This window comes from Dipodomys ordii, unplaced genomic scaffold, assembly GCF_000151885.1.
Source record: "Dipodomys ordii isolate 6190 unplaced genomic scaffold, Dord_2.0 Scaffold6, whole genome shotgun sequence".
Taxonomy (NCBI): Eukaryota; Metazoa; Chordata; class Mammalia; order Rodentia; family Heteromyidae; genus Dipodomys; species Dipodomys ordii.
The window spans coordinates 4,922,874-4,941,797 of record NW_012267222.1 but is presented as its reverse complement, the minus strand read 5'-3'; the positions used below and the strand labels follow the sequence as shown (position 1 = coordinate 4,941,797).

At 43.5% G+C, this 18,924-nt stretch overlaps 1 protein-coding gene across 1 annotated transcript in view; it reads left to right on the top strand.

Annotated features, from left to right (window-relative positions):
• The window catches only part of LOC105997307 (arginine-glutamic acid dipeptide repeats protein-like), a 294,981-nt gene that overhangs the window by 214,497 nt on the left and 61,560 nt on the right, over nt 1-18,924 (top strand). The window contains exons 5-6 of the mRNA XM_013031704.1: nt 5,193-5,298; nt 8,182-8,278. Coding sequence (XP_012887158.1) covers nt 5,193-5,298; nt 8,182-8,278 — 203 coding nt within the window. The remainder of the gene's footprint in view (nt 1-5,192; nt 5,299-8,181; nt 8,279-18,924) is intronic.

The following is an 18,924-nucleotide window of genomic DNA, read 5'->3' as shown; positions in this document are numbered from 1 at the left end:
TGTGTGTGTGTGTGTGTGTGTGTGTGTGTGTGTGTGTGTGTGTGTGTGTTGAACTCAGAACCTCATGTTGATTTGGCCTAACTCTTTGTTAGTTATCTTTGCAAGTGTTTTTTTTTTTTAATTTTATTGTAAAAATCCTGTAAAGGGGGGGGGTGGTTACAGTTACATGTGTAAGGTAATGAGTGCATTTCCTGCCAAACGGTGTTATCCCCTCCTTTATTTTTCTCCTACCCTCCCTTCCCTTTCCCTTTGCAGGTTATCTGTGATTTTGGGTGTTTCGTTTCAGTTCTGACTTGTAGTAAATGCGTTAGTCCTCAGGCGTGTTGTCCGCCGCCCTGGCTATAGAAGGCCTCTTCCTTCCTTTGCCCTCTGCAGATTTGGTCTTTTTACCAAGCCCAGGTGAAGGGGGTGGGGTCTGGCATCATTCATTTCCTTAAATATACGCGGAGTTTTCATTTCAAAAGAAACCCAAGCCAGGGATGTGGAAGAATTAACCTTAATTTAACCTGAACCCTCTCCTTCCACCTTTACAACTTCTGTGTTCTGGAAACTTCCTGCAAGCAGTTAGATAATGGACTCCTGTTGGGTGGTTTCTTCGCCAGCTCATGGGTCGCAATGTATGCAGCATTGCTTTTGTGTGAAAGTGAAATGGTGGCCATGTGCACTTCCTGGTGGGTGCTTTGCCCTCCTTCCGATGTGGTTCAGCACCTTGGGTAGACCAGTCGTTTATCCCCACAGTGGCTTTTAGGCCATCCTTCAGTTATTCACTAGTAAATAACAAGGCAGGTTGCCTAGGAACCCCAGCAGCTGAGGCTTGGGTTCAGCGCTTTGTTCTCGCTCCCTGGGCAGGCATTCTACCACTTGAGCCATGCTTATAAAGAAGTGGATTCACTTGTGCCTTCATTTCCCACAGAGCTCATTTCCCCCTTGTGGTTATTGTACAGAACTAACGTAATTTTGAATCAGAGAAAAGAAAAATCCTGTATGTGATTGTTTTACTACTATCTTCATCTGTACTTTTTTTGGGGGGGGGATGGAGGTCAGTTGTGGGCTTGAACTCAGGGCCTGGGTGCTATTCCTGAGCTCAAGGCTAGCACTCTATCACTTTGAGTCACGGCTCCACTTCTGGTTTTCTGGTGGTTAGAGAGAAGAATCTCACAGATTTTCTGCTGGGGCTGTGTTTGAACTGCGATCCTCAGATGTCAACCTCCTGAGTAGCTAGGATTTACAGGCATGAGCCACTGGTGCCTGGCACAGAGTAAAACACTGAAAAGAAATCACAATTACTGGCTTCAATTAGTAGTTCTTCAATAGACTTTGTCTTTTGACTGTACTGGGGATTTAATTCAGGCAAGATGGGGCTCTACCATTTGAGTCATGACCCCAACTCCACACCCACTCAATTTATATAATAAAGCATCTCAATCTAGTGAGTTGGGAACCACACTAGGGGGCAGAGGGAATTTGAAAAGTTATTTGCCCAGAGTTACACAGCATAGTAAATTGTGAAGTCAAGAGTCTAATGATGAGCTGGGAAGGTGGCTCAGTGGTAGAGTGTTTGCCTTGCATGCCTGAAGCCCTGGGTTCGATTCTTCAGCACCACATAAGCAAAAAAGAAAAAAGCTGGAAGTGGCACTGTGGCTCAAGTGGTAGAGTGCTAGCCTTGAGCGGAAGAGCTGAGGGATAGTGCCCAGGTCCAGAGTTGAGGCCTCAGGACCGGAGACACACAAAAACAAAACAAAACAAAAAGAGTCTAATGACTACTCTTGAAAGTTCATGTTGGATCAGATTATCCTGTTTATTTCTGGCTTTAATTTTCTGTGATTTTTGTGGGCTAAGTCTCTGATTTACAAGGAATAGGAATCCGATGAGGATTTCCTGTGGTTAATGTTTGAGCAATCCCCAGTGCTGAAGTGGCTTTTGGAGCCAGGGGCAGTGGGGTCCCTCCTGTAGTAGTTGTTTTCCTGACAGGATGACCTTTCTGCAGAGATCCTAGAATCATCTTGTTCCATTTCATACTTCCCAGGACACTAGCGGGACTGAATTAGTGGCTTCAGGCAGAAATGTAGTATTATAGTTTGTAATTTCAGTTTAGAGCCACACACTTGTCTTCCTTTTTAGATGCTGAATTTTTAAATTCCTTACATACCTGGAAACATTGTACCTGTGGCAGCTGCTGAAATTCTTTAGAACTTCTGGTTAGCCTGACCCTACCTTTGTCCTGTTGCAAAGATTTTTAGTCTTTTTGAAACACAACACTGCCACTCGCTGGTTGCCAGGTGGTACTACACTAAGAATGCCAAAAGTCCTTCCACTGCTGAGATAATGTATAACATGGAGTTATGTCTAGATACAAACAAACCAGAGCAGTAATTTTAAAAATAATCTTATTGTTATTTATCAAGGTGTTGAACAGAGGCTTACCATTTCATAAATAAGGTAATGAGTACAGTTCTTTTTGAGCAGTGTCACCCCTGCCTTCGTTTTCCCTAAGCTTCTCCCCCCCACCCCATCCCTGCCCAGAAGTTGCATAGTTCATTTTCCACAGAGTGTCTACTGAATACCATGACCAAAGTAGTCATTTTTAAATGTGTGACCAGGAAGTATCCTTGGATTAGAAGAAACGTAAAAATGTAGAGCCAAAGGTTTCCAAGAAACATAAGCACGGTACATTGCCAGTTACTGTATCAGAAAATATTTCTGTTGCTCCCTGGGTTTTCAGGCATCTTGGATGTGTTGCAGAAACACACAGAGTGATGTTTCAGACATTGTTGCCAGGACTGCTGCTGGGTCCGAACGCTCACATGCTTGCCTTCAGTAACTCATCAGTGCAAGCTTGAGAACCTCTGCTAGTAGCTGGGTGATCTGAGATCAGTGTCATCCCTTCCCTGCGTGAAACTCTGTTCCTGGGAGAAAATCCTTCTGTATTAGTCAGCAGAGTTCTTGAGATTCCTGTGAAGCACTGGGTGCTATCATCTACTAACAAAAGATGGATTATTTCTTTAAGCACTTGCTTGTTTCCAGATACTAGTTTTTAAGTTCTTTCAGTAGGTTTAACTAGTACCATTTTATAAGAAAAGGAGAGACTCAGAGAATCTGTGGACACAAATGCATAGGAAGTGGTGGCTTTGGGATTTGTGCAATGAAGGCTTTCTTACCTATTATAATTCCATGTTCTTTATCTCAAAGTGCTGGAGCAAGGTTTTATTCTTAGCATTTGTTTTGCTTTCATTAAGAAACAAAACAAAACAAAATTGTAAGAACAGTGGTAGTCATCTCCTTTTTCCATCCAGACAGTACTGAACAGTTTTTATGATTAAAAAGTAAAGGCTGGGCACTGGTGGCTCACGCCTGTAATCCTAGCTACTCAGGAGGCTGAGATCTGAGGATTGTGGTTCAAAGCCAGCCCAGGTAGGAAGTCCATGAGACTCTTATCTCCAATAAACCACCAAAAAACCAGAAGTGACTCTGTGGCTCAAGTGATAGAGTGTTTACCTTGAGCTGAATAGCTGAGGGACAGCATCCAGGCCCAGAGTTCAAGCCTCATGACAAAAAAAAAAAAATTGTAAAATGCAGGGTGCTAGTGGCTCATGCCTGTAATCCTAGCTGCTTGGGAGGCTGAGATCTGAGGACTATGGTTTGAAGCCAGCCCATGCAGGAAAGTCTGCGAATACTCTTGTCTCCAATTAAGGATCAAAAAGTCAGAAGTAGCTAAACTGGTAGAGTGCTAGCAAAAGAGCTCAGGGACCCGCCCAGTTCCTGAGTTCAAGCCCTAGAACCAGCACAAATAAAAAAATAATCAAAAAAGAGCTCAAGGACCCTGCCTAGGCCCTGAGTTCAAGTCCTGGAACTGGTGCGCGTGTGCATGCACACAAAAGCACAAAATGGATGAAGCTAAAGAGTTCATCATGTAGGATTGTCTGTTTTATTCAAGCCACTGGTGTGATGCCTGTCTCTGTAAGGCATGGGTATTTGCCATAATGAATTACACAGTAAGAATCTAGGTACTTATAACACATTTAAATCCCTGTTCATATTTATGAGAGGTGTGCTTTCCCCTGCCCCCCCCCCTTCCTGGTTCTTTTAATGGCTTAAGTATTTTAGCAGAGATGTTTTCAACCCTTCTCAACCTTTTAGTGTAGACTAAATTTATGACCTCTCACTAAAGCAAGACATATCTTCCATTTCCTCCATTAATGAGGCCTGTTGACATATTTTAGGTTTTAGCTATATCCTTATGAACTTGAGGTACTTTTTGAACTTTAGCTCCCAGGGATTTCTGGCCAGTGGACCTGGGAGAGAAGGTAGAAGCTGCCAAAAGGGCTGACCTGACCCAGCCTTCAGCTCTGGGGGGAGATCTGTCCAGGGCTCTCCTGAGTTTACTGTTTTATGAACCCTGGAAAACTCAGTGTAGTCCCTGTTGAGCTCTCTCTCAGCCTGGCGTGGAATAACCTTCAAATTAAATGGTAGCCCTTGATCCCTTACTGCTCTCAGTGAACTAAGAACAGCGGTAACGTTCAGAGACCCTCGTGTTAACCGTCCTCAGACATTTGCATGGTGCTGATCAGCCTCTGCATGATGTGCCAGCACTTCTATACAAGCGACGCTGTTTGCTTTCTCGAGACTCAAAGATAAATATTGCAGGAGCTGCTTTGTGGGCCATAGTTTCTTCATCCCCATCCATGTTGGATGTCATTTGTTTGACATACAGCAATAGCTACCGATCCACATTTGGGGGAGAATCTAAGAGCGTCTGTGATAAGCAACCCTTGGAGAGAGTTGACTTGGTGTCAGCTCTTCATGACACAAAGGCTCGTAGTGAGCCTCAGCTGTGTGTTCCAGTCATAAATACCAAGATGGCTGAGGATTAAGATAGAAAAAGATGCACTCATGTATGTGTGTTCAATAAAAACGTAGTATTGATCAAGCTACCAGGTTGGCAGAGAAGCAGTTTCAAGATTGGTCTCTTCTGTTTCCTGAAATGAGCAGGTTGTGAGGGGTAAGGTCAGAGGGTATTGTGACTGAGGTGTTTGAAAAAAATACAGTCCAACCCTACAATCCCTGTCCTGGTGATGGTGGTTTCTCCCCATTGGCCTGGCCATCTGTTTACAGGACCTTGTAATCATAGGTATGCTATGCACTTGCAGGCGCCTGCAATCCTGTTCCTAATGCTGTTAGATTTTCCTTTTCAGAGTAAGAGGGACCATCTACTCATGAACGTCAAATGGTACTACCGTCAGTCTGAAGTTCCAGATTCAGTGTACCAGCATTTGGTTCAGGATCGACATAATGAAAACGGTAAGTAAATCTCTTTGATTTAATTCTTGTATATTTTAGCTTTGGTGACAGTCTTTCTAAAGACATCCTTTAAGTGGCTATAACCACTCTGGTAAACTTCCTTGAGAAAGAGCTTTTCCTGGCTGCTTCTGCCCCAGCTCTTTGTTTTTAAACCTCTGAGCCCGTGCTACGGAGAACCCTCCCCTCAAACAAAGATAGCTCCTCGTCGGAAACAACAGTAATTTAATTTTTTAAAATATTTTTTTCGGTTTTCATTCTATTTCCTTTATTTATTTTTTGTTTATATGATACTGAGGAATTGAGCCCAGGCCCTCATGTGTGCCAGCCAAGTGTTCCGGAAATGTGGCTTAGCATTCACTTCGTTCTTTACATATCTTGTTTCAAGTACTGATGAATAGCTAGTATCAAAAACCTTATGGAGACTAAGCACTTGATGGCTCATGCTTATAATCCTTAGCTACTCAGGAGGTTGAGATTTTTGGATCACACTTCAAAGCCAGCCAGGGCAATTAACTAGCAGGAAACTGGAATTGGCGCTGTGTCTCAAAGTGGTAGAGCACTAACCTTGAGCAGAAGAGCTCAGGGACAGTGCTCAGGTCCTGAGTTTGAGCCCCATGACCAACCAACCCCTCCCCCCCACTCCCCAAAAAAGAAAAAGAAAAACCTTTATAAAATTGTATTTCTTTTCCTTTTTTTGGGGGGAGGGGTCCGGTCATGGGGCCTGAACTCTGGGCCTGGGCGCTGTCCCTCAGGTCTTCAGCTCAAGGCAAGCACTCTACCACTGAGCCACCTTCCCAGCCCCTTTCTTTTCCTTTTCAGTAATTGTATTTAGCTTCCCTGTATTCAATCTACTGAACTTGAATTTTCTTTTTTTTTTTTTTTTTTGGTCCGGTCGTGGGGCCTGAACTCTGGGCCTGGGCACTGTCCTCTCAGCTCTTCAGCTCAAGGCTAGCGCTCTACCACTGAGCCACAGTGCCACTTCCAGCTTTTTTCTTTCTGCTTATGTGGTGCTGAGGAATCGAACCCAGGGCCTCGAGCATGCAAGGCAAGCACTCTAACACTGAGCCACCTTCCCAGCCCCTGAACTTGAATTTTCAAATCAAAACTTTTTGAATGATGTTATGGAATTTGGTGTGATAGTTGATTTTTCAGAACTGAAAGGTGTTCTAGGCAGCTTTTTTTTAATTCTATATTTTCTTGTACTTGTCAGTAACTTGTCAGGGGATCTATACATATGTACGATCACAGTTTATAGACAACCCAGTCAGGAAAGTGTGTAATTCTTAGACACACACACACAGACACACACAGACACACACACACACACACACACACACACACACACACACGATTAGTTGATTCTTGCTAGGGGCTAGGAGGCCTCAAGCTAGATAAGCACACCATTGAGTGAGACAGGTTTGGCTCTGTAGATGTGGGTGAGTTTAGAGATGAGACTGAGTACCTCTGCTGGCCTGGTAGCAGTGCTCAGGCTCTTAGAATCACAGTCCTTTTTTTGGACTGTATATGTTGACAGGTTTTCAGTCAATAAACAACACCAAAACCATTTAGAAGAAGAGTGTTCTTTTTCTTGTATTTACTCCTTAAATTGTTTTTTAAATAATTGTGTGTGTGTGCGCACATGCGTGCCTGCACACCATGCCAGTCCTTGGAAGTTGAACTTGGGGTCTGGGTGCTGCCCCTGACGTTTTTGCTCAAGGTTAGTGCTCTAGCACTTGAGCCACAGTGCCACGTTGCTTTTTCTCTGATTAATTAGTGATAAAGTCTCACGGACTTTTGCTGCCCAGACTGGTTTCAAACCTTGATCCTCAGCTCTCAGTCTCCTGAGTAGCTAGGATTGCAGACATGAACCACCAGCACCTGCCTAAAACTCTTTTGAAGTAATAAAGACATATTAGTTAAATATTGTTTTCTTATTTAAAACAGCAACTTAGTTAGTCCTTCTAATTTTGTCATTTTATTTTGGCGAATTTAGCAAACAAAATAAAAAATAAAAAGACACAAAGTGGATAAGATTACTATTTGTAGTCTTTTACAAGTTGCTGGTGTGTGATAGTTGTTTCTTCTCTATCTATCATCTATCTATCTATCTATATCTGTCTATCCATCCATCCATCTATCTATCTATCACTAGTACTGGGGCTTGAACTCAGGGCCTGGGCACTTTTTCTTGAGCTTTTTTTTTTTTTTTTAAATTTTTTCAGCTCTAGTCTCTCTTTTTTTTTTTTAATTTTTTATTGTAAAGATACTATACAGAGGGTTACAGTTCCATGAGTGAGGTAATGAGTACACTTCTTCTTGAACATTGTTAGCCCCTCCATTGTTTTCCCCCTACCATCCCCTCCCTCCCTCCCTTCCCCGAAGTTCTTTTTTTTTTTTTTTTGATTGTGATTAAGTGATTACATAATTTCTAAGTCACAAGTTCATTCTAACTTTCCTGGGCACTTTTTCTGAGCTTTTTTTTTTTTTAAAAAATTATGAAAATACCGTACAGAGAGGTTACAATTACAGCTGCACGTTGGCTATTTACTGGTTTATTGGAGATAGGAGTCTCAAGGTCTCTCCTGCCCGGGCTGGCTTTGAACCGAGATCCTCAGATCTCAGCCTCCTGAGTAACTAGGATTACAGGCGTGAGCCGCCAGCGCCCGGCATTGTTCTTACTATTCTTACTATATATTGTTCTTTTGTCATATTTTGTACATTTATGATGTTAACCAGTCCTGGTTGTTTACTGAGCTTCCTCTAATTGGGAGTGGGAGTGGGAGGGGTGAACTGGAAAAAAAAGATTTTGCAAAACTTCTCTATCTGTTTTGTGAAGCTCAGTTTTAATATCTTCTTAACTAACTTTTTTTTTTTTCTTGACAGACTCTGGAAGAGAACTTGTCATTACAGACCCAGTAATTAAGAACAGAGAGCTCTTCATTTCCGACTATGTTGATACGTACCATGCTGCTGCCCTGAGGTAAGTTCTGGAGACGCGAGTGTCTCAGGTGAGGAAGAAGTTGCTAAGGCTGGGGGGCAGTGTCCGATCGGATCCCCCAGTTACCAGTGCTGCACTCAGCATCACCTCAGCATTGTTGATGGCCCAGACGTTGCCAGTGTCATTACTAATCTGGCTTTGCCTCTTTGTCTTTCTTCTAGTTTAGTTTGTTTTCTATTCTTGCTGTTTTATTGCATTTTTCTTTGCTGGAAAACAAAAACTTAGTAGCCTTTGCTCAAGTATTTAGGGTGAAGTATTCCAGTGGTCTTCTGTGAAGACGGCACCCTGCCACCAGGAAAGGTGCGGAACGGCTAGAGCAGATGCCAGCAGCATGCTGGCTGAGGACAAGGCGGAGCGATGGTGATTTCACTCCCTAACTTCACACTTTCGGGATGTCCAAACAATTTCCCACTCCAAACGCTGAGGGGAGACTAGGGAGAACATAGTGAAGGTTTGTGGTAGGACAATAAGCGGACATGGCAGCCAGTCCCACCATCTTAAGCAAAACGCGAGCATGGCCGCCTGGGGTGTCTTATGTCCTCTCAAAAAAGTCCGCCATGTGTCCTGCTACATTGCATGTGCACTTGGCAGGCTCTGGACCTCGTATAACTAACAGTCCAAAAGCCCTGTCCTCACTGGAAATAATAAGTAATAAAGTGGTGAAAGAACTGTTTACTTTTGTGTTTGGTTTGTTTGGTTTCCTAAAGTCACTGGGATTTAGCTAGCCTTTAGCTTAATTTCAGCAAGGTATAGTCATGTCTCTCTCCGTTCTCACATGCTGTTCAGTACAACCATCTGGAATCTGTTGTGCAGTTACACAGCTAAAGCCAGTTATTTCCGGGCACATTAACAGCAACTGTTATTACGGGGCAGGTTTTGGCAAACTCTTGAGCCTAGGTAAATTTCATATGGCCTTGGTCTCAACTATTCAGTTCTGTCATTGGTATGCAAAGGCACCGGCAGCACGCAAACAAATGAGGAGGTCATGCTTCAGCAAAACTTTGTTTTTAATGAAACTAAAATTTGAGTTTCATTTAATTTCCACATACCAGGAAATAGGTCTTTTTTTTCTATATACTTTTACTTACATGTATATTTATTACATATAAATGATACAGGAGTTCTTATGAACACAGTACATTCAGAAAAGCTTGGGAAAGTTCAAAAAAGATCCTTCATAAGTGAGTGCTGACACTTATAAGGAAATAGGTCCTGTAACATTTTTTTTCAGCCATTTAAAACTGTGAAGCTTGTTCTCTTAGCTGCAGATGGAGGAGCCAGCTTTGGCCCCTGGCCAGACAGCTTGCTTACTCTGCTGGCCAGTCAGGGGTTGTTGTTGCCTTTCCTTCTCTTAGGACTTTAGGAAAAGGTTGAGACTCTCTGGTGTCTGTGAACTTTGTAGATTCCCACAGCTTTTGAATATTTCTCAGAGATCACTTTGCAATTTTCAGCCTGCTTGTGGGCCGAGGACTTTGAGGATGGCTAGGTTAACAGGACAGTTGAATTGCTGGCTAAGACACTGGGTAGCTCTTATCTTTGCTTGCATTTGTTTTCTTTTCTTGTCTGATCTTTTCTTGTTAGTGAGTATAAGTGATTTGAGGGATTAGGACATAAACATACCTGTAACTGACTATTCAATGTGTTTTGACAGGATTACTCAAAACCAATAGCTTTCAGAATTTCTCAATCCTCTTCAGATTGGGAGAATTTTTTTATTTTTTAATTTTAATTTTTGCCAGTCATGGGCCTTGAACTCACAGGGCTGTCCTTGAGCTCTTTTGCTCAAGGCTAGCACTATACCACTTAGAGCCATGCCCTACTTCCAGTTTTTGAGTTGGTTAATTGGGGAATAGCACCTTAGGGACTCTCCTGCCTGGGCTGGCTTCGAACTATGATCTTCAGGATTACAGACATGAGCTACTGGTGCCTGGCTGACAGATTCATGTCTCATTTTAACATTTTATTACAGGTATTCTTGCTGGACTGAGATGAATTTAGTTCATTCAGACCAATAGGTTTGCACCCAGGTGCACACTCCTAGAGATTTGGAATGGTGCAGTACTATCGTAGCAATGGCCATGACAACTTGGAGTGTGCCCACAGTGGCACCTGAGGGAGGGAGGCTCTTCTACAGGGTACGTGACTGTAATACTGTAATCCTTACTGATTAGGATTTTATCCTGTGGAATTTTCTCTTAAAGTTGCAAAAAGGTGGTAGCTCCTTTTTTTTTTTGGTTAGTTGTGGGGCTTGAACTCTGGGTCTGGGCACTGTCCCTCAGCTCTTCAGCTCAAGGTGAGCACTCTACCACTTGAGCCACAGCACCACTTCCGTTTTTTCAGGTGGTTTATTGGAGATAAGAGTCTCACGGACTTTCCTGCCTGGGCTGGCTTTGAACCGCGATCCTCAGATCTCAGCCTCCTGAGTAGCTAGGATTACAGGCATGAGCCACCAGCACCCGGCCAATGGGAGCTCTTTTTCAAAATTTTCATCTTCAATTCAATTTTGATGGGTTCAGATAAAACATCCCTCTGTGACGTGACACCTAGAGCTCCTTCAGACAACAGTTGATAGTGGTCCCCGTTCTGAGTGATCTGACCACGCAGGTGCTTTGCGCATGTGCTGTGGCCCTGACCCTTGCCAGTCCTTGCTCACGTGTGTGCTGCTTACTGCTGCCTAGCAACCACCAGGTTCCCAGCAGCACTTGTGCACCACGGAAGTTTAGGGTTTGCCAATGAAATCACATCCCATAAGACAGTGTGGAGCGGTAGTACCGCTAGGAATCTCTATTCTTACTCTCTTCACCTAACTTCAGATTGTCTTAAACATATTTTGGGTAAGAGAGCAGATAAGGAGTAAGGATTAGCTATTTATCCTGATTTTTTTCTTTTCACAGTTTAGTCTCAGTAAACAATTTTCCTTTCCTTCATGGATACAAACCAATACTAACCAAAAATGACTTCAATTTTGTGGGAGACACACATGAAATTGTCTGTAGGTGCACGAAAGGGGATCAAATGGAATCTAATGAAAAGGCCCATGGTGAACCAAAAGGAAGGCCGGTAATGTACCATTCTTCTCGGGATCAAAGGGGTGCAGGTGTAGGATTCATCTTGCTCACGCTGACTCTGAGGGGGCTCTGGCCATGCCGTTCACTCCAGAGGAAAGTGAGATTTCAATTTTTCTTTCAAGCTGATGCTACATTTAGGTCATAAAGGAGGAGGGAGTGCTGTGTCCTTTAGCCACCATGAATCAAAAGGAAAGCAAAAATCTCTGTAGCCTTTTTTAAAAAATTGTGAGATTGCAGCTTTTCCCTGCAGAAAGTCAGCTTTTTCCCAGAACTGGCTGTGCCCTTCCCCACGGTAGAAGTATATGAGGACAAGTATTTTTGGCTAGTATTTTGATATCCTAGAAATGTCAGATTGATAGTGGAAAACTTTAGTTTAAATCCTGACTACTACATAGCTTTGGGATCAGTATCAAGCTGGTCAGCCTTTGGGTTAGCCTTTTGACAGACTGTTCAGGCACAGGACATGGTAATAGAATCCTGGCCCTTACGCAGCCTTCTGCATTCAGCACAGTAGGTTATAGCAGGTGTGACACTTCCTGCTCATTTTTTTGTCTCCCATTGAGAAGCATAAGAAGTCTTCATTTTCATAATGCTTTGGCGATTAAGTAAAAGGAAGAAAAGAAGTATGAAAGTTATTAATGATACACTTACTTATCAACCACTTATTGGTGGTTGTTGAATGTGTACTTTAGACAGTGAGAAGTATTTAGCTCAGGGACCTATCTCTGTGCTTCAAGAACAAGCAGACACATCTATGTCTTGCAATTTTTTTGTGTGTTACTTATTTCCCTCTACGGATACTGGTTGTTGTTTCTTTTTTTGTTTTTGTTGTTTATGGTCCTGGGGCTTGAACTCAGGGTCTGGGTGCTGTCCCTGAGCTCTTCTGCTCAAGGCTAGCACTCTACCACTTTGAGCCAGGATTACAGGCGGGAGCTACCAGCACCCAACTCTAAATGCCTCAGCAGTGTGTGCATGAAATATGGTGGAGTGGGATGGGTTGAAAATACCTGGGTTTAAACCACCTCATTTGGTGGTTAACTCTGGAGACATTGGGAGGCAGATAATGCTTTCTTGGTAATCCTGATCTGGAGCATTGCTCTGTGATAGGATTGAGAACGCCTACTGAGGAGCAATCCCAAGCATTCCTGTGTTCTTGTAACAGTGTCTGCTGAAGTACTAATTGAAGACATCAAAAGTGGCTTGTAAGTTTGGTACTGGTGGCTCACACCCGCAATCCTAGCTACTCAGAAGGTTGAGATCTGGGGTTTGAAGCCAATCTAAGCAGAAAAGTCCCCATAAAACTCTTGTTTACAATTAACCAGTCAAAAACCAAGAATGGGGATGTGGCTCAAAGTGGTAGACTGCTAGCTTTGAGCAAAAGAGTTCAAGGACAGTGCCCAGGCCGAGTTGAAGCCCCGCAACCAGCAAAAGAAAAAAAAAGTAGCTTATAACAAATGTATTGCCACCTATTATTCATGGTAGGCAGCAAAGGAGATCAAAAATAGTCACAGGTTTGATCTGTTTTCCAGTTTACAGATTAGCTGCTTCCTATTTCCAGTAGCCATGAGAAAAAAAATTCCTCAAGTAGGTCTGAGGCCAAGCTGTCATGTGACCTAGGAATTCATATTATCTTAGAGTTAACTTTCTGCCAGTTCAGGGCCAAGAAGCACTAAACAATTGTTTTGGAGCTTTGCATACCATGCTGTTATCTCTGAATTGTCTTCTTTCTTTGTTTTAGACTAGGCTTTGTCCCTGAGCTCTTTTGCTCAAGGCTACTATGCTATCACTTTGAGCTACATCACCATTTCTGGTTTTCTGGTGGTTCATTGGAGAGATAAAGAGTCTCACAGGCTTTCCTGCCTAGACTGGCAGGAAATCCTCAGATCTCAGCCTCCTGAGTAGCTAGGGTTATAAGCCTGAGCCTCCAGCACCCAGCTCTGTTTTCACATGTGAAATATTTTCTTTCTTTCTTTCTTTCTTTCTTTCTTTCTTTCTTTCTTTCTTTCTTTCTTTCTTTCTTTCTTTCTTTCTTTCTTTCTCTCTCTCTCTCTCTCTTTCTTTCTTTCTTTCTTTGTTTTTGGTCAGTTGTGGGGCTTGAACTGTGGGCCTGGTGTAGTCCCTGAGCTCTTCAGCTTAAGGCAAGCACTCTACCACTTGAGCCACAGCACCACTTCGGGTTTTCTGGTGATTAATTGGAGATAAGAGTCTCACAGAGGGCTGGGAAGATGGCTCAGTGGTAGAGTGCTTGCCTTGCATGCATAAGGCCCTGGCTTTGATTCCTCAGCACCACATAAGCAGAAAAATCTGGAAGTGGTGCTGTGGCTCTCAAGTGGTAGAGTGCTAGGCTTGAGCTGAAAAGCTGAGAGACAGCGCCCTGGCCCAGGGTTCAGGCCCCACAACCGGACCAAAAAAAAAAAAAGTCTCATAGACTTTTCCTGCCCAGGCTGGCTTTGAACCACGATCTCTAGCTCTCAGCCTCTTGAGTAACAAGGATTGCAGGCGTGAGCCACCGGCACCCAGCTACATGTGAAATATTTTTGATCTGTAGCATTGTTGTTTTGTCTGTACAGGCTTGGAATTTTATTTGACACCATAGCCTGTCAGTGCATTTATTTATTGGTTCATCATTTCATACCATACTGTCCTTCTAGAAGATGAAGGGAGGTGCCAGGACACTGTCCCTGTGCTTGTCTACTTCATAGTCAGGAGAACTCTTGCTTTTCTTTTCTTTTTTTAATTTCTTGGAGCTAAATGTGAAGCACAGTAGGAAGTTACATGCAGCACATTTTCATGTGTCCTCCCCGTAACTTCCCCCAGTGTGACTAGAACCTGGAAGTCGGCACGGGCGTATACACTGGACTCAGGGTCTCCCTGGGTTTTAACAGTGGACTTGCTACATTGCATGTAGTTATTTTTCATGAGTGTCCTGAAATCTGTCGTGGCCCCCAGTCTTTCTTGGTGTCATTCAATGACCCTGACACTTTTAAATTAAACCAGTAGTTTTCTGTATTCCCGTGTTATTAATAAAATTGGAATTTCTATGGGAAAGGCTTTTCTTTTTCCTTCCTTGATGTATTTAACTGAATGTTTACAGTAGCATGAACTTGTATGTTTATTTTGTTGAGAAATTTTTTTTGGGGGGTGGTTCGGTTGTGGGGCCTGAACTCTGGGCCTGGGTGCTGTCCCTCAGCTCTTCAGCTCAAGGCTAGCGCTCTACCACTCGAGCCACAACGCCACTTCCAGCTTTTTTGTTTTTGCTTATGTGGTGCTGAGGAATCGAACCCAGGGCCTCATGCATGCAAGGCAAGTGCTCTACCACTGAGCCACCTTACTAGCTCTGGAAATTTTTTTTTTTTCTTAAAAGCTGAGTAAAGTTGCTGGGTGCCGATGGCTCACTCACTCACATAATTTTAGCTACTCTGGAGGCTGAGCTCTGAGAATCGCAACTCAGAGCCAGCCTGGACAGGAAAGTACATAAGATTCTTATCTTCAATGAACCACTAGAAAACCAGAAGTAGTGTTGTAACTCAAAGTGGTAGAGCCCTAGCCTTGAGTGAAAGAGCTCATGGACAGTGCCCAGGCTCAGAATTCAAGCCCTAAGACCTTCCAAAGAAAAAATGGGGTGAAGTGGCTCATCCCTGTAATCCTAGCTAGTTGGAAAACAGAGATAGGTGATTGCAATTTGAGGCCAACCTGGGACTCTCTCAACCAAAGCCTGGGATTTGAGGGGCGAATCTCATTTAATGACTGTGTGTGGAGATTCGAACTTGTCATCTTAGCAGCCTAAGGAACCACAAATAGGATCATAGTTCAGGCTAGCCTGAGCATAGAGCAAAACTCAAAAAAATTTTTTTTTTGATAGGTTGTGGGGCTTGAACTCTAGGCCTGAGCACTGTCCCTCAGCTCTTCAGCTTAAGGTGCACTCTACCACTTGAGCCACAGTGTCGTTTCCGGTTTCCTGGTGGTTTCTTAGAGATAAGAGTCTCAAGGACTTTCCTGCCTGTACTGGCTTTGAACCACAATCCTCAGATCTCAGCCTCCTGAGTAGCTAGGATTACAGGCGTGAGCCACCAGCGCCCAACTTAAACTCTGTTTTTTGAAAAAATAAAAACACGTTGCACAAAGGGGAGTCTACCACTTTTGCCTGTGTCCTAACCCTTGTTGAGCAAGATTTGATGTTATTGTTATTTGTTTTATTGGCCAAGTTGTTCTGGCTTTGACTGTTAGGAATTACTTCCCATTGATCCCCGAATTCTTTATGCAGGCTCATGTTACTCTTAAGCATTTTCTTATTCTCTGTCTCCACAATAAATTCTCAAGCTCATTTTATGTTTATCTAGCCTGTCAGTGGACATAACCATTCTCTAAGGAGCCCTGGTGTGGTAGAAAATAGATTTGAACTGGGATCCTGAACTTCGACCTACTTTTTACGACTGCTTCTAGACTTACTCTAAGAGCAAGGATGCGCAGGCGTGTACTAAGCAAGAGAGCCTCTCATTCTCCTTCATTTTTCTCTAGCAAGGATAAACTAATTTTTTTTTTTTGCAGATATTTTGGTTTTGTTCATTTCTAGAATACAGAGAATTTAGTTCCAGAATTGGAAGCTAATGTTCCTGTGAAAAACCTATTTATACATATTGACTGGTGGTTTTTGTTTTTTGTTTTTGGTCTTTGTTGATTGTGGGCCTTGAACTCTGGGCCTGGGCGCTGTTCCTGAGCTCTTTAGCTCAGGGCACGTTCTACCACTTGAGCCACAGTGTCGCTTCCGGTATTCTGGTGGCTTATTGGAGATAAGAGTCTCATGGCCTTTCCTGCCATGGCTGGCTTTAAACCATGATCCTCAGATCAGGTGTGAGCCTCCAGTGCCCAGCTTTATTTATTTATTTATTTATTTATTTTTGGTCAGTCATGGGGCTTGAACTCTGGCCTTGGGCGCTGTCCCTGCACTCTTTAGCTCAAGGAGTGCACCGCTTGAGCCACAGCTTATTTATTTTTATTTTTTGTTGGTCATGAGGCCTGAACTCTGGGCCTGGGTGTTGTTCCTCCTCAGCTTTTCAGCTCAAGGCTAGCGCTCTACCACTTGAGCCACAGAGCCACTTCTGGCTTTTTCTGCTTGTATGGTGCTGAGGAATCAAACCCAGGGCCTCATGCATGCAAGGTAAGCACTCTACCATTGAGCCACCTTCCCAGTGTGCGCCCAGCTTATTGGCTCAATTCATGTGCTTAGCTTTACTGTATATAATCAAAGTTCTTTTTTTTTTTTTTTGGCCAGGCTTGAGCTTGAACTCAGGGTCTGGCACTGTCCCTGAGCTGCTTTTGCTCAAGGCTAGCACTCTACCACTTGAGCCACAGTGCTACTTCCGTCTTTTTCTGTTTATGTGGTACTGAGGAATCGAACCCAGGGCTTCATGCATGCTAGGCAAGCACTCTCCCAGTAAGCCACATTCCCAGCCCCAAAATACTATTTTCTAATAACTTGGATATTATCAAGTGTGTTTACTTCACTGGCAATTATATCCCACTTTTGGTTCTCTCAAATTGACTTCACCTCTGTTGATTCTTAGTTTGTGAGGGTGTGTGGAATGCCATCGTGGTTCTGAGTCCAAGGTATAAGAATGTATACCCTGGCTGGGAAGGTGGCTCAGTGGTAGAGTGCTTGCCTTGCATGCACAAGGCCCTGGGTTCGATTCCTCAGCACCACACAGGCAGCAAAAGCCGGAAGTGGTGCTGTGGCTTCAGTGGTAGAGTGCTAGCCTTGAGCTGAAGAGCTGAGGGACAGCGCCCAAGGCCAGAGTTCAGGCCCCATGACTGACCAAAAAAAAAGAATGTATGCCCTTCAACCCTGTGGCCATGTTCCGTTCTCCAGTGCATTCCCTTTTTCCACTCACCTTTGTGGGCAGCTTTGTCAGTCATCTTTCTGGCACTGTAACTAACTACCTGAAATGATTAACTTAAGAAAAAAGATTTGGCTGTAAAAAGATTTGTCTGTAACTCCTAATGATTCAATGGGTCATAGTTCAAGGTCAACACAAGCAGAAACTGGGAGGTATGTACTGATGGCTCGTGTCTGTAATCCTAGGAGACAAGAGTCTTATGTGCTGGGGCTGGTGAGAACTTAGGATCATGATTCAGAGCCAGCCCCAGCACAAATGTCCATGAGACTCTTATCTCCAATTAATCAGCAAAAAGCCAGAAATGGAGCTGTAGTTCAAGTGGTAGAGCACTAGCCTTGAGGAGAACAAGAACCTCTGGGACAGCATTCAGCCCTGGGTTCAAGCCCCAGGACTATGCACACACATATGCACATGCACACACGCACACAAAGCAGGGCTAGAGACAAGTGGTAGAGCTCCAACTAAGCAAGCAAGCCTGGAAATGAGTATTCAATTCCTAGTACCGTCAACAAAAGAAAGATACAATATCAGTTTTGGAGATTCTCTTCTGTGATCAGTTGCCCCTGTTGCTTTGGGCCTATGGAAAGACAGTAACGGGCTTGAAAGTGAGACAGAGCAGACCTGCTCACGAATGGTCAGAAGCAAAATGATGGAGGCTGGATAGGGTTTCCACAGTCCCCCTTGGGGGCATGCTGCCTGTGGCTTAAGGACATCCCACCTCCACTTCTCCCCAAAAGATCTTACTGCCCACTTGCCACCAAGCCTTTCATGCATAGACCTACGGGAGATATTCAGTATCTAAACCTTCAGTAGCTGATTGATTTACTTCCTAATTTCTCTTCCTTTTTACAAATGGGCACACACTTGTCTATCTCTTTACCATCCCTTCTTTCTTATTTGAGAGACAGAATACTTTCGGTATCTTTTGTAGTCTGTAGTTTTTACTGGTGTATGTTGTGGGATATCGGTTCTTGGAGATGATCTCATACCTTTCACAGCTATATAGTATTCCATTGTGTGCTTATACTGCAGTTCACGGAGTTGTTGTCTTGCATATAGGCATTGCTATTTCTAGGATTTTGAAATGATAAATAATACTGCAATACTTATTTTTGTGCACATGTATTTTCTTTCCTTTTTTTTTTTTTTGTCAGTCATAGGGCTTGAACTCTGGGCCTGGGCGCTGTCCCTGAGCTCTTCAGCTTAGACTAGCGCTCTACCACTTGAGCCACAGCACCACTTCTTGCTTTTTCTGTATATGTGATACCGAGGAATCAAACCCCAGGGTTTCATGCACTCTAGGCAAGCACTCTACCACGAGGCCACATTCCTAGCCCTTAGATATGTTTATCTTCAGGGTGGATTTCTAATGGACACTTGCTGAATTTAAAGAGCTAAATACATGTGTGTGGTTTGCTAGCTAAATTCTTTCCCCTCCAGAAGCTAAATTCCAATTCACATTCCCCCTGATAATGAGGAGACTGGTGGTGTTTTTCCTATTTAAAAAATATTTACAAATCAGCTGGGCGCTGGTGGCTCACGCCTGTAATCCTAGCTACTCAGGAGGCTGAGATCTGAGGATCGAGGTTCAAAGCCAGCCCGGGCAGGAACGGCCCTGAGGCTCTTTTTTTTTTTTTTTTTTGATAGGTTGTGGGGCTTGAACTCT